At 40.2% G+C, this 14,455-nt stretch overlaps 1 protein-coding gene across 1 annotated transcript; it reads right to left on the reverse strand.

Moving 5' to 3' along the window:
• Positions 1-4,376: 4,376 nt before the first annotated feature.
• LOC148652218 (fibrous sheath-interacting protein 2-like) lies at positions 4,377-14,322 on the reverse strand. The gene is made up of 6 exons (XM_088597603.1): positions 14,209-14,322; positions 13,452-13,613; positions 7,385-7,474; positions 5,800-5,939; positions 5,377-5,464; positions 4,377-4,499 (listed from the first exon to the last, which is right to left on the reverse strand). Exons 1-6 carry the CDS (start codon positions 14,320-14,322, stop codon positions 4,377-4,379), a joined length of 717 nt encoding a protein of 238 aa, XP_088453729.1.
• Positions 14,323-14,455: the final 133 nt, after the last annotated feature.

Below are 14,455 nucleotides of genomic sequence, written 5' to 3' on the forward strand. Positions count from 1 at the left end.
CTCTTCAAGGTACTCCAAAACTGAAGTAACAACCTCTCTAGCCAGAAGGCTTTCATCTGAAGCCTTCTTTGCCACTGTTGTGCAATAAACCTCCTGGTCTAACTCTTTTTTCATTGCTTCACAAATGGCTCCAGCAGTTTCTACTGTATAGGTGCACAAATCTGAAATATCTGACACAGAATCAGAAAACACTGAATTTGTTGGTGAAGAGCAGACACTTGAGCTCTTTGCATTGCTTTGAGCAGGAGAACTGGAACTAGATACATCTTCTTCAGTCTGGGTGAGTAAAGATTTGAGCTTTCCAAATAAAGTCCTTACAATGCCTTTTGCAACTGAACTCAAGTCAAAAGTACGATCAATGGATCCTGTTTCTGTGCTGCCTCTAGAAGTTTGAGGAGCAGCAGCAACATTTTTATTGGATTCTTGCAGATATTTATTTGTTTCAATACAATTCAGTGCAAACAAAACATTTATCACCTATCAATATAAGACCTATTTTTACTTACTTGTCAGGGGTCGTTGTTTCCCATGTTAACATTTAGAAATTTGCAACCAAATTTTGAATGCCAGCACAGATGCAACTAATACAAATATACTGTTGTCTATACAGTATAGTAAAAATCTATTATAGATATAGGTTGTATGTATAGAAAAATATATACAGTACAGTATTTCTAATATATAAATGAAGCATGAACAACAGAATACCAGTCTAACCAAAGAAATAGAATGGTCAGTATTGCATATTTTAAGTGGATCCCTTAATTTATAAAAAATTAAGTGTGCAGACCCCTGTTTCATTCCAGAGGAGGCAGTATCAAAGGGTTCTTTTGGCATCGAGTCTATGGTAGAAAGTGAAGTCACCCCCTTGGAACCTGGACAGCTTAATATTCTCTCAATCAAAATCTAGTGGGAGCTGATCTGAACATGTCAGGGAAGGAACCACTAAGCAACAGCTAGGACTAAAATTCAGGATTTACTGTACTGAAGGAACAAATTAACATATTTCTTTACATTTGTTCTTTAGTTATGACACTGTGCATTTTAACCTCAAGAAGCTATCTGGAAAAATAAAATGCATCCATTACATTCAGACATTACAAGCAGTGTACCTTACCTGTCCATATAAATTGTTATTGTTATTGTTATTGTAAATTTTTAATTAAAAAACATTATGATAAAAAATAATTAGTGTGACATTGCTACTACGTGGACAAAATACTAACTTTATTTTGCAATATTAAAAAATGGTGACTAATTAAAAATATATAGGCATCTTTTCTAGTGGCAGAACAATTAATCTATTTTAAAGCACATTCCTGTGTAAAAAAGATGGCCTCCTAACCATGATTATGTTCGTACTTTTTCAATTTACCTACTGGATGTCTAAAACTTGCTTAGGTTTTTAACTTTAATATAAGAGGCTTATAAAATAAAAATCACCGCAACAAAATAGCACATTGGAAATGATAAATCTTAAACTTCAATCTGCAACTGTTCCATAACACTTTAGCGAGTATGGTACAATCGTGTTCCTATGTGAAGCAAGATCACTGGTAATTTACATCATTGTGTTTTCAACAACAACTACTTGGTCAGGCGCAATGTATCTAACCAGTTTCATACTGGGTACTGCATAATTGACACATAACAAATACAGTTAAATTCAGAAAATAAATAGTAATTCTTCATTGAAATGTGCAGAAATATGTCATGTTTATGTTTGTACCCTGTTAACTTCATAGAAATTAGACCTTAGAGAATTTAAAGATTCTGTGAAACATGCACTTTGACCAGAGGTGCCCAAACTTTTGCATACAACTGTATGTTGCTGCTGCATCATTCAGGACAAAGCCCAAAATGCGTTTTCAATACATTTGATGACTTAGTGTTACTTAGTTGTTACTGCCCTCTGGTGGTTGTTGATTGAAACATAACATCCATTCAAACACGACCAGACATGTCTCCCACTGTCAATACTTCAGCTAAATTTCACATTTTATACTGGTGCCACAACATATTGTTAGTTATTATGATAGAAATGTGTTTTAATATGACTAATATATTATTGTTGTAATGCAGTATGATCAGAGTTATACATAAGTACAATACAACAGTTTATTTTTGCGAAGGTTCAGTTAGTGTATTTTGACTGCTGCTCTAGTCATTGTCAATATCAATATTCAAAGTCAATGTTCTAGTCATTACAACAAAGCCAGTCTATGGTAAACTATATCTAGGATTTGGAAAAATGCACATGAGCTAACACGAAAATGTGCACATGTACTGTACTGTTAACAGACTGATTCATGCATTTGCAAAGAGAGAAAAAGCAATTTAACGAACGCAGCTGGGGAAGTGAGTTAAAAATAGAAAACAGTTCCTCTTTAAACATTTAAACATCACCATACTAAAATGATTAAAATAAAAACTTTCTGTACGCACTGATGCTTAACATACCACAACTGCAGCATGTAGGACTTACCCATCAGACAGCTGACTGATCAGAGGGACTTCATGAAACCAGTTGGAATCAGTAGTCACCTCTTCAGTGGAGTCAGGTGAAATATGAACTGACCCAAGAGAAAAGAATTATTGCCGCATTAGAATTCTCATGGCATGCATAAAAAAGTGATCAATCCAATTAACATCCAAAAAAGGCAGAAAACATGTATTTATTCAGAGATAAAATTAGGATGCTGATTAGGATTTATTTATCTGTTTACCCATATAATTTAAATAATTTTCACACCTTAGCTCACAACAATTTTACTGCACCAGACTGTGGCACAATGGCTGCCCAGAGATCCCCAGACTTAATTGGAACCTTCCTCAACCTTAACAGTAGATGTTACCAAGCTTTCAAAACCCAACACTTGTGCATTAATCATTTAATATTGATTAAATGACACAAAACAATTGACATGTTTTTATCTGAGTAAGCTATACAAATAAAACTGAATTGAATTAAACTGATTTTTTGGATTATATGTTCCATTGTCTTTCACAATATCTTTCACCCAATATCAGCACCCACTGAATTTCTCTGCAGCTGCATTGGAAAATTTGTCAAAACATAACGTTTTTCAAAACCTTTATTTTTTCTAGAAACAAATTAAAATACTGACCTTTGGTGATTTTAGAACTCTTCTCATTAGCAACGGTAACATCTCTTTTCTCCGTGCTAATGATCTCAGTAGAAGCTGTGCCACAGAGAAAACATCCTTTTAGTTGAATAGTCCTTTCAGATAGTTTAGATCAATATGTTGTCAACCTGCATCATTCCCTCTGGCCAACAAACTAAAACACATTAAATTGTGAACTAAATCTCAGTTGTACCACTGCAAATTATTGGATCTAGAAGCTTACCCTGTTTTCCAGAATGAAGTACTTCTTTAAAATATTGCCTTTTAATACTGTCTTGCATTTCTCTTTCAAAATCCTTCCTTTCCTGTAAACTCTCATTTAGCTTTTGCTGCAGGAGAGCAACCTTCCTTTCATATAATTCAAATGCCTGAGAATGACAGAAAACCTTTCACAAGTGGCTATTCTTTAAAGAAAAAGGAAAGCCTCTCAACAAAAGATGAAAAGGTCCATCTCATTGTTGAACATCTTGTATTAAAAAGCACATGTTTTTCCATTACTCTAGTATTTAATGACAAATGAACTAGCTTGCAACCCAACATGTTGCTAGTAGAAAACTTCCCGTCCATAAGGTCACATTTTAATTTAGTATCAGACAGAAGCTGTTGGGCACCACTGAAATTCCAGCTCAAGTAAAAACTACAGGAGACTCCGATCTCATCTCAATCTACAGAACCCTGAAGCTGGGAAGCTGGGTCTGGTCAGAGCTCAGAAGAAGAAAGGCTGGGTCCAACATTACTTGGATGAAAGACTCTGTGTGTAGTTCAGAACCTTGCAGGCTGGGTATAAGAGATTGAAGCAGCAATGTCTCTCCTCTAATGCTTAGGTAATGAAGAGGAGAGATCATCAACCACCCTCTTGGATCCTCTTGGGGAGATACCCCTGAGGGATACTTTAGAACAGCCAATTATGCAAAGCAGCATGTCTCTGGGATGTTACATGGAATTAAAACCCACAACACGCAGAATAAATGCCCCACAGGCAGGTGCCCAAGGCTGGAGATAAACCATGGGCTTTGGAGATGCAGTGCTATAACCATGAATTGAATGAGGTGCCAACATACCATGCTCATTGTGGTCACTGAGGATCCAAAAAGTATTCGTTTAGGTTATTAATTTAAACCTATAGGTGGTCATCTTGGAAATACAACAAAATATACCTGCAAGGTCAGTGTCAAGTCCGGAATTTGCATGAAGAAAAGTTCACCTTAAGAGGATGAATCCAAACATTCATTACTCCAGTACCTTTTTGTGCCTTCTAGCTCTGGTCTGTTTCTTCAGCTGGGCCTGTCGCACCTCCCTCCGGGCATCTTCCTCTATCCTCATCTGTAAAGCCCTCTCTCTGATTTTCCACATCTGTAGAGCCGTCAGTGAAAAGGCAAAGCAGATGAGAAACAGCAGAAAGCTAGATTGTGTTGAGCACAAAACAGCTACGCTACTAGACATTTATATTTATATATGTCACCTGCTTATAGGTGGTACATTAATTATTGAGGATTCTGTTAGATCATGTGGAGCTGAATCTCTCCCCTTTTTACAATCTAGCAATTGAGGCCTTTGGGCATTTTTCAGCATATTAGGAGCATTCAGCAGCTGAATGTGGTCTGGGAAGCCCAAAGACAAAATAACTGGGAAAATAACATACCATACAGCAATGTACAGTGAGAATGTGAAAAAAAACAAGAAACATGATTAAGCTGATGTAGAAAACCGATGAGGCTAAATACTATATATTGATAATGCTGGTGATTTGAAAGCTGATAAATCAATGAAAGGGGTGAATAAACTATGTGTTTTAAAAGTGAGTTAAGCTACAGTGTGGAATGTAAGATTCATAAAAGCGTATGAAAAGTGTCTGAAGTCTAAGTGTGACGATACAGTAACATGATTCACTAAGGGTATCCACTCTGCAGAAATCTGTTCGGCTGGAAGAGGCGTATAAAGTATAAGGTGAGAGAATTTTTTTAATTCGCATTTTGCAACATAAAATGCTTAATTACTTGTCAGAAAGAGAACATCTTTTAAAACAGTTATGCTAGAGATCCTGTTATCTTTTGCTTGCTCCCCAATCATGCTGTATTTACAGAGGTGTCACAAGGTCACTTGCCAGAGTTGATATAAATGTCTCTAATCAGTTTAAGATGCAGAAGGAAACCAGCTATTAAAGATCTCTCATCCAGGTGATGACCGGGAGCAGCCCTGGGTCAAAATAAATCAAACTGTATTCTCATACCTCATCCTGTCTGCTGTACTGCAGACCTCTCATACGCTGTATTTCACCACTGCATATCTCCTCTGTTTTCGGAGCTCCTGCCTGGTGCCTTCATAAACAACAACAGAAAAGAAAGCTTAATCCACAAGGCAATGTCAGACAGCAGCAGAGGAATTTGTGAATGTGGTATTTCCGTAGAGCAGATGTTCATCTTTTGGAAAACTTTGACTCAGTCAAGACTTCCACTTGCTTGCACAATTAATTAACTTAAGGCAAACCTTTACTTACAGTTGTATTCTTGACATCTAATGTTTAAACATAACAGTAAAATATTTACACATATTTACAGCGAAACAAAAACAATGTGATACAAATGCAACAAATCAGGAATCCAAAAGGCAGGAACTTGCTGTTAAAGAGTGAGGAGCTTCCATATGTTATTACCTGTCTCTGTTAGCCATAAACTGGTCTGAAATATTCTTGGATCCTTCCTCAAGGAGCCATTCCCTCACATCGGTGAAGCTGATATCCCTGGGAATCTCGTTCTGCTCCTGGAGCTCCAAGAACTTCTTCACTATTGTTTTCTGAAAGCCAGCACAGCCTTTTACTAGAGTGCCACACTCCCTTCATTGCAAGGTTCTCCTAAGCACTATTATAGCCGAGTGTGCACTTCAAAACCAACACTGACTTTTTCCATTAGATTTTTAATTTGAACTCACACCGATAGAATGTGTTTGCATATGTATAAGAGTGAAGGCTGAGCTACTGTAGTTTGTTGATCTAAACATTTCAATTTAAGATGTATATCTTGGATACAGTGGTTAACCTTGTTATCTCGCAACACTGGTGCCAGGGGCTCTATTCTGAGCCTGAGTTGATTTGTCTGTGTGGAGTTTGTATGGTCTCCCCATATTCACATGGGTTTTTCACGGTTTGCTCTGGTTTGCTCCCACAGTCCAAAGCCATACTATACTGGTAGAAAAAAAGGTGTCTAATTGGTTCTAGAGTGAATTTGTGTCTGTGTGTGTCTTGCAATGGACTTAATTCTGGTCAAGGGTGTATATCGCCTTAAGCCCGTTGCTTTCTGGGATAGGCCCCTGCTCCCTGCAGCCCTTAGATGAGGCGGTTAGATTAGATGATGTGGATGGAAAGGGATGGATGGAAGTTCAAGTCGTTTTTCAGCCTTGTCTGGCAAAGAAGACTTATAAATTCTGTTTTGGACTACACACAAAAGCTGCCTGTATTAACATGTGTTTGGAAAAATACATTTGTTTGCACTGAAAATGGATTAAAGTCTACAGAGCAGTACAGATAAGCAGTGAATGCTCCGATTCGGGTGGTACAATTAGTGGTTTACCACAAAGAAAAACATCCAGATATATTGCCCAGCCTCAATGAATAAAAAAACTATCTTTTTTTAACTCTGTTATCGTGAACAGAGAAGACTACAAGGCGACCTGTTTCAAATATTCAAAATCCTCACAGTCAAGTCTGCTTGTTGAACGCTGACTTCTTTCAAGAAACAGCTGGATGAGACTCACAGACCAATTAACATGTAATTACCAAACAGGCTTAAGAGCTTCCTCTCATTCGTAACTTTTCTTATGATATGAAACCCATATCCTGCATGCAGAAAGGACTATATGGGCTATAAACAACACAAAGTAGCATGAAAAGATGTACAGTATGGCTGAACTAACAAGAAGAAGCTAAAATAGGCTAGAGCAGTGACAAACATAAGCAACAACATCATCAGCGTCAAAACACTAAAACAGAAATGAGCTTCATAGCAATTAGAGAAGAAACTGAAAGAAAACATTGAAATTGATCCTTAGAATACAAACACAGTCAAGGTAGAGACTTCCTTGAAGATGACATGATGACAGCAGTATATTCAAAAGTGCATAATGGAGAGATCTTATGGAAGCCTTCATCTAGAAATGTTACTAATTGCGGGCTGGATAAAGGCAGAAGTCTATGATGAAGAGTCAGAATCAGATGGACGGTTGTTTAAAAACATCACACTTACCTGTTTAGTCACATAATTTTTGTCATACTGCAACTTCACATTGCTAAGGTAGTTATGATATTGATTGTATTCTTCCAAAGAGCAGAGGACCTGAAAACAGACAAAACATGTTTCAAGTACTGTCTAGGAGGTTAAATGTTTTTATTTTTATTTTACAAATCTAGAGCACAGTCAAGTACTCTGTGTTTGAATATTTATTGAGCATAAGGACTTTAGCACAAACCATAGGCCTGCTTTGATTACATCTACTATTACATGCTTTGATTTCAACCAAAGGCCTGCCCACCGAATACATCTATGCTGGAGTGCAGACATGAGTTAAATCACGCTACTGGAAACTATTACAGCTAAATGAGCTAGAACCTGGTCTATTTTTTTTGACAACACCTCACTCCTTCACCATACCAAAAAAGCCTCATTCTTTGCACAAACTCCAAACAGCCTTACTTTTGAAGAAAGATGTGAAGACGGGGGTTTGAATTTAATCCTTTCTGTAGGGGGTTTAGACTTCCAAGTCACAAGCAGGGGTTTATGGCAGGAAAGGGGGTTAACTGATAAGGATTGCAGATGCCAGCTAGGAACCCCCCTGGGTGTAATGTTAAACTGACCATTTGCCCAGAACATCGTAAACTGGCCAAATACCATGAACCCCCCTCTTTACCATCATACCGAGTGACGTCAGAAACGGAGAAGAAAACACTATATAACCCAAAAGTTTGTAACAGTACGTTGAACAATACTTCGGTTTTGTTGTTTCTTGCGGGAAACAAGACTTCGGCTTTATTGTTCCTTGCATGCAATAAACTCATCTGTTTTTCTTCATCTCGGGATCAAGAACCTTATTTCTTCTGTTACAACAAATTTGGCGTAGTCGGCGGATGCTCCAGAAGGCGCAGAACTTCCCATCGGCAGGAGAGACGGTCAGCGCGCACATAACTAAGAGGTAAGGACTCCTCTTTTATTTAAAAGTCCCGACTCTCTCTGACCGATTGGGAAATCTCTGCTCCCTGCGAGAATCGCCCGAGATGACGGAGTAAACGTGAGTTTCTGAATTCCTCTGGCCCGGGGAAGGCACCGGTGTATGTAATGGGTTGTTTGCTGTAAGCCCAGAATTTGGTCTGGCAGGGGTTCCGCGGTATTGTGTACAGGCGTTCGAAGCTGGTGTATGCCTTAATTGCGCGTGGAGTTTTGAACGGGTTTTGGACCCTTACCGTGAAGTCAGGACTGGTGTGGGTCTTAATTGCACCCGGAGTTCTGAAGGTCAGAACTGGTTTGGGTCTTAATTGCACCCGGAGTTCTGAGGCTCTGAATCGGTGTGGGCCTTAATTGCGCCCGGGGTTCTAGAGCAAGTGGTGCATTGAATGCACGTAGTTCAGGACTGGTGTGGGTCTTAGTTGCACCCGGAGTTCTGAAGGTCAGAACTGGTGTGGGTCTTAATTGCACCCGGAGTTCTGTGGCTCGGGATCGGTGTGGGCCTTAATTGCGCCCGGGGTTCTGGAGCTGAGTGGTGCATTAAATGCACGTATAATCCAGGATTGGTGTGGGCTTTAATTACGCCCGGGGTCCTGAGATTAGCTACGCCTTGATCGTGCACAGATTGGCGTGGCGTGGTTTTTTTTTTGTTTTAAAGGAAACAGGAGTAGAAGAGATATATGTATGTATGTTTTTGGTGTTTTCCTTGTTTGTGAAATACATATACACACGCACGACACTAACATAAACACACCTCATAATAAAAGAGCAAAGCATTAAGTAGCAGGATTTAAAGGACGTTGAGACCCGAGAATCGCCCTGATTGAGCTCAGTGCGTAAGTCCACCCCGGGGCAAAAGCAGCGATGCTGGCATTCTGGGGATGGTGAATTACTGATCAAGAAAGGGGGTTTTCGAGGTCTCGTTTCTTACCTGTGAACAGTGCGGTGTAAATCCTCTCTAAAGTCTCTGAGAGGTATTTAGATCTGGAGGTAACAGACGCCCTTAGCTGAATGAGTGCAGTAATGCACAGGTTTTTCCAAGTGAAAACATCCCCCTACTGAATGAGCTGTTACCTCACACACGACAAAAGTAAATCTTAAAGAAACCAAACATGTGTGCTAATTGGGTGTTTGAGAAAGTGGTGGAAGTATCTGATTACATATCAGAAAAGTGTAAATTGACTGAAAGGGAAGAGAAATATAGGAAGAAGCTGAGTCTGTCAGAAGGAGTTTGGGGCGAAGATGCCTGTAAAAAAGCGTACGAACATTGGAACAAAAACAAAGATTTAGCTGCAGCCCTGGTGATCGGCCGACACCTGAGGTGGCAGATTAGCATGAAGGAGAAATCAGAATGGGATAGAAAAGAGAAGGAGTTCACAGAAAAAATAAAAGCGTTAAATGAGAGGAAAGATAATTTATTCGCGGCAAAAGAGGTACTAGAAAAAAAACTAAAAGAGGCAGTACAGGAGAATGAGAAATTAAAGAAGGAATTAACTCCTGGTCACGCTGCACTGGTTAATGTGCTACAGCCGGCGACTAAGTTATATCCTGCTCTCCCACAGGGGAACAAACAGGCAGGAAACGAAAATAATTGGGATCAATTCCCTCAGTGGCCATATGGAGAAGGGGGGTCTGATTGGGATAACACTTGGTATGAGTGTGATAAAGACGGATCAGGGTCTCCCCTGTTAGAGGGAGGGCGCCCGCAGATCTGTACTCTCACTCGAAGTGGGAAAGGACTTGATGTAGCAGGGGCTGGCGCCGTTGATGACAGCGCCACTCTAACACTGTCTCGCACCCCGTCAAGGGGGTCTGCAATCGCACCTACCTTCCCTGATTTCCCCCATACGATCAAATCCAAAACCGTAAGATATTGACCGGTGGGCTGAAGTACCGCACCCGAAATTAGAAATGCAGCGAACCTGGAGTGCGCTTCAGGAATTAAAAGGATTCATGTAGAAGTAAAACAAGAATACAGCACATTGTATTACGAAGAGAAAAATATATTCTCGATGTGTATGTGTGTCTTATGAATTTGTGTGCCGGCATGTATGTGTGCAACTGTGAGTTTTGGTCTACTAAATGACGGTGTGAGTGTGTTTAGCCAGCGGGACTGGCTAGAGACGTAACTACAGAGACTTGACGAAAATCAACTTAAGGAGATTGGAAAATATAAGAGCGTCTGAAACGTATAAGTACAGTACAGGTGGACGTAAAAGTAGTTAAACAGTTTTTGTATTATTATAAATTATTATAAATTATAATTTATACAATTAGTTGCAATAGTGGAAACAATTTGGTTTTATTCGAATGTCTCGAAACCAGACATGCTGAAACGACTGTAGGTTTAGAATCGAGACTGGGGAGAATAACGTCTTGTGAGAAAATCTGTTTACCTAACGATTAGATCCTGTAAATCCCTTGTAGCCTCCCTAAGTCTGTCCCAGTCCAGTGGTTAAAAATGTACTGTTAATGGAGTGGTGGTTTCTCTGTTAGGGGATACTGGAGCACTACTGTCATGCTTGTTTCACTCCTCTGTTCAACAGTGTACTATAGAGCAATGTATATGGGAAGATGGCAGGAGGCCACAGGAGTATTGGGACAGCAAGTTTTACTTGCCGAGTACCAGATTTTAATGGGTGGTTTTATTCCAGATCTATTGGGTTGGAATATTATGCATTACAAAGAATGACTATGCAGAACAGGGTATCACGTGGCTTCAACTGGCTGTGATCACTCAGTATGTTGATGGTATTCTGAGTGCTTCCCCTGACGAGGAAACCCACAAGTCTGAGTTGCTTCAGCTTTTGAGTGTCTAATAGAAGCAGTTATGATAAGGCCTTTTTGTGTCTAGCATTGTGAAATTTTAACAGGGCCTGGGTGCAATGTTTTTTACAGGGTGAGCACAACTCTTAACAGATCTGCTTAAGGGGGGAGTGCAGTACAAGGACAAGATTGCCTTGGTTCCTGCAGCAAAAGCCGCCTTTAATAATTTGAAACAAGTTCTCTTACAGGTGCTGAGACTGGGGTTTCCTCAGATGGATCAACCATTCCTTTGTATTATTGCAAGTAGCTGACAGAGGCCACCCAAGGAGCCCGCGAGCAGGTCCTGGAGGCGTGGGGACCACCACCTGAAGGAGGGCACAACCTCATCCCAGGAGAGTGGGTGTGGATCAGGAAATTTCCTTCACAGGTTCTCCAGCCCAGGTGGGACGGACCCTACCAGATCCTGTTGACAACCGAGTCTGCGGTTCGAGTGGAAGGAAAAGATCGCTGGATCCACGCGCCACACTGCCGACGAGCCTCATCCCCATTTACAGACCCAGAATGAAATCATTTCTGTCAATAATGATAATTGTTGCTGTAGAACTATGTTCCGCAGGGATTAATGATCATCTCTCCCACAAAGGAGAACATGGAATTAATTCCTTTTTAGGCCTCTCCTATCTGACAGCTAAGAAAACCAACCAAAGTGCCTGCTGGGTGTGTGCAGCATTACCCAAATATGTACAGGGAGGACTTCCTATGGGAGCCATTCCTTGGCGTCTCGAGGAAGTCATAGGCATGATCATTTGGAGGGATAATTTAGGAGATTTTAATATGACAAACTATGGGGGGTTGCCATAACACGACTTTAACCTGCACAACATTACAATATCTACAGGAGCGAGGCTTAGAGCCTACGAGTTTCACAGGCTCTTACGCTCCTAAATATAACAGAAGCCATACACCACCATACCTGACTCTCAATAAGGAACGTGAGGGAAACATATGTTTTCAGCACACTAATGGTCTGCACTTGGTTGGATGGAGTCGTTGCCAACTTACCATCGCTGCAAATATATCCACCTCTACCTTCCAAATTCCAGGATGGGATCGGCACACCCCACAATTCGGTATAAGTTTCTTATTTTCAGAGGCATGGGGAGCGCCAAACGGAACATATTTCATTTGTGGAAAACGAGCCTACCCATGGTTGCCAGCCCAGTGGTCTGGCTCATGTTATTTAGGATATGGGGTTCCTCATATCCGTGTTCAAACCCACAGCCCCTTCGGACCTAACCACAGACCACAAAGAAAATTGGCTGATTGGGAATATTATTTAGGTATAATATTTCCACAAGCCGGCATGAACTTTCTGAGTCGAGAGTTAATTCAAATGGCCTCGACTTTAGAAGAATTAGCAAATTCTACCTCATCTAGTCTGAAGGCTGTTAATGATGAGATGGTAGCCCTCAGAACAGTGGCCATGCAGAACCTACTAGCTTTAGATTATGTACTGGCGGCCCAAGGAGGAACTTGTGCAGTAATTGGCACTGAATGCTGCACATATATTCCTGATAATTCTGAGCACATCTCAGATCTGGCCCAACACATTTACAATGAGGGACAGAAATATCAGGACTATTATACTGAAAATTGGGGAATTGGGTCTTGGGTAAAGTCTGTGTTTGGGGCCTGGGGTGGAACCTTTTTATAGTGTTTATCTGTAGGAGTAGTATTGTTTATATATATAATTGTAATCATCACATTCACAAAAACATGTATCACATCTTGCTATAACCGTGGAACGTACAATGTCATGGCAATACATACCTGTTCGCCAAGAAAGGAAAGATCTGCCCTGACATTGTATGTATAAAAATAGGCTACACTGACGTATGCCATATTTTATAAGGGGGGAATGAAGAAAGATGTGAAGACGGGGGTTTGAATTTAATCCTTTCTGTAGGGGGTTTAGACTTCCAAGTCACAAGCAGGGGTTTATGGCAGGAAAGGGGGTTAACTGATAAGGATTGCAGATGCCAGCTAGGAACCCCCCTGGGTGTAATGTTAAACTGACCATTTGCCCAGAACATCGTAAACTGGCCAAATACCATGAACCCCCCTCTTTACCATCATACCGAGTGACGTCAGAAACGGAGAAGAAAACACTATATAACCCAAAAGTTTGTAACAGTACGTTGAACAATACTTCGGTTTTGTTGTTTCTTGCGGGAAACAAGACTTCGGCTTTATTGTTCCTTGCATGCAATAAACTCATCTGTTTTTCTTCATCTCGGGATCAAGAACCTTATTTCTTCTGTTACAACACTTTCTTCTGCTCATTGATTAAGCCTCTGTTCTGCAGAGACTCCTGCATGCCCTTGCGATGGTAATAGGTGCGCAGGTGGGGGTCATGGAGGCTGTTGTACTTCGAATCCAAAAGGAAACCACGGGGATCAGTCAGAGTGAAGTCAGGAGATGGCTGGTGCAGCTGAAATAGAAGGTAAGTATTTTATTAAAACATGATATGTATAGGTAAACACAGATATGTATCCCCCTATGTTTCTGAACATAAAAATGAGAATGTTTTTTTTCTCCCCCCTCCGAAGGCTGTCGCCAGTTTCTTGGAAGACTACTCCAGAATCGCTGTTATCATTTTTTTCTATGTTCTTGAAAATCAAATTCCAATTTCTCAGTCATTGTAGCCAACTAAAAATGACTACATTGCAAAAAGACAGTAAGCACAATAAGCTTTAAGGCATACAGTACAGCTGAATTTCAATAATGTGATCAATATACTGCGTCTAGAAAAATATATAACCTTACTCCTGATGTTATATGCACAAAGATGTCAAGGGAAGACAGTTTGCTTACAGTTTAATCATTACAGCAACCGCATTATACTAACACACACAGAAATGTGTTAATGTGTCCCAGGTATCATTTCATATTATACAATTTTACATGTTGGTTTACCCCTAAAAAGAAAGAAAACCATGAATAAACATGTCATTTTTTACAATTTAAATGTTTGGATTTAAATAAGAATAAATGTATTCATGCTTTTCATTTTAGGTTACACTTACTTTCTCCGAAAGAGCAGTCCTGCAAAATTGAGGTTTAGACCCTGGGATTAACGGCAGTTTAGTGCCGACGGGTCTCTCCAACAGCTGCTGCTCTCCCTGCAGTGCATACAGCATGGTGTAGCAGCCCTGAAACACAGAACATAGCTATCGTACCTCACAGAACCACAGCCAAAACGCCAGAAAAAACAAGCAGAGCTGATGGCAGAAATGATTTCATCTGTCACAGAGTGAAATAAAATGGGTGTGG

This window comes from Lepisosteus platostomus, chromosome 11, assembly GCF_059453375.1.
Source record: "Lepisosteus platostomus isolate fLepPlt1 chromosome 11, fLepPlt1.hap1, whole genome shotgun sequence".
NCBI classification, from domain to species: Eukaryota; Metazoa; Chordata; class Actinopteri; order Semionotiformes; family Lepisosteidae; genus Lepisosteus; species Lepisosteus platostomus.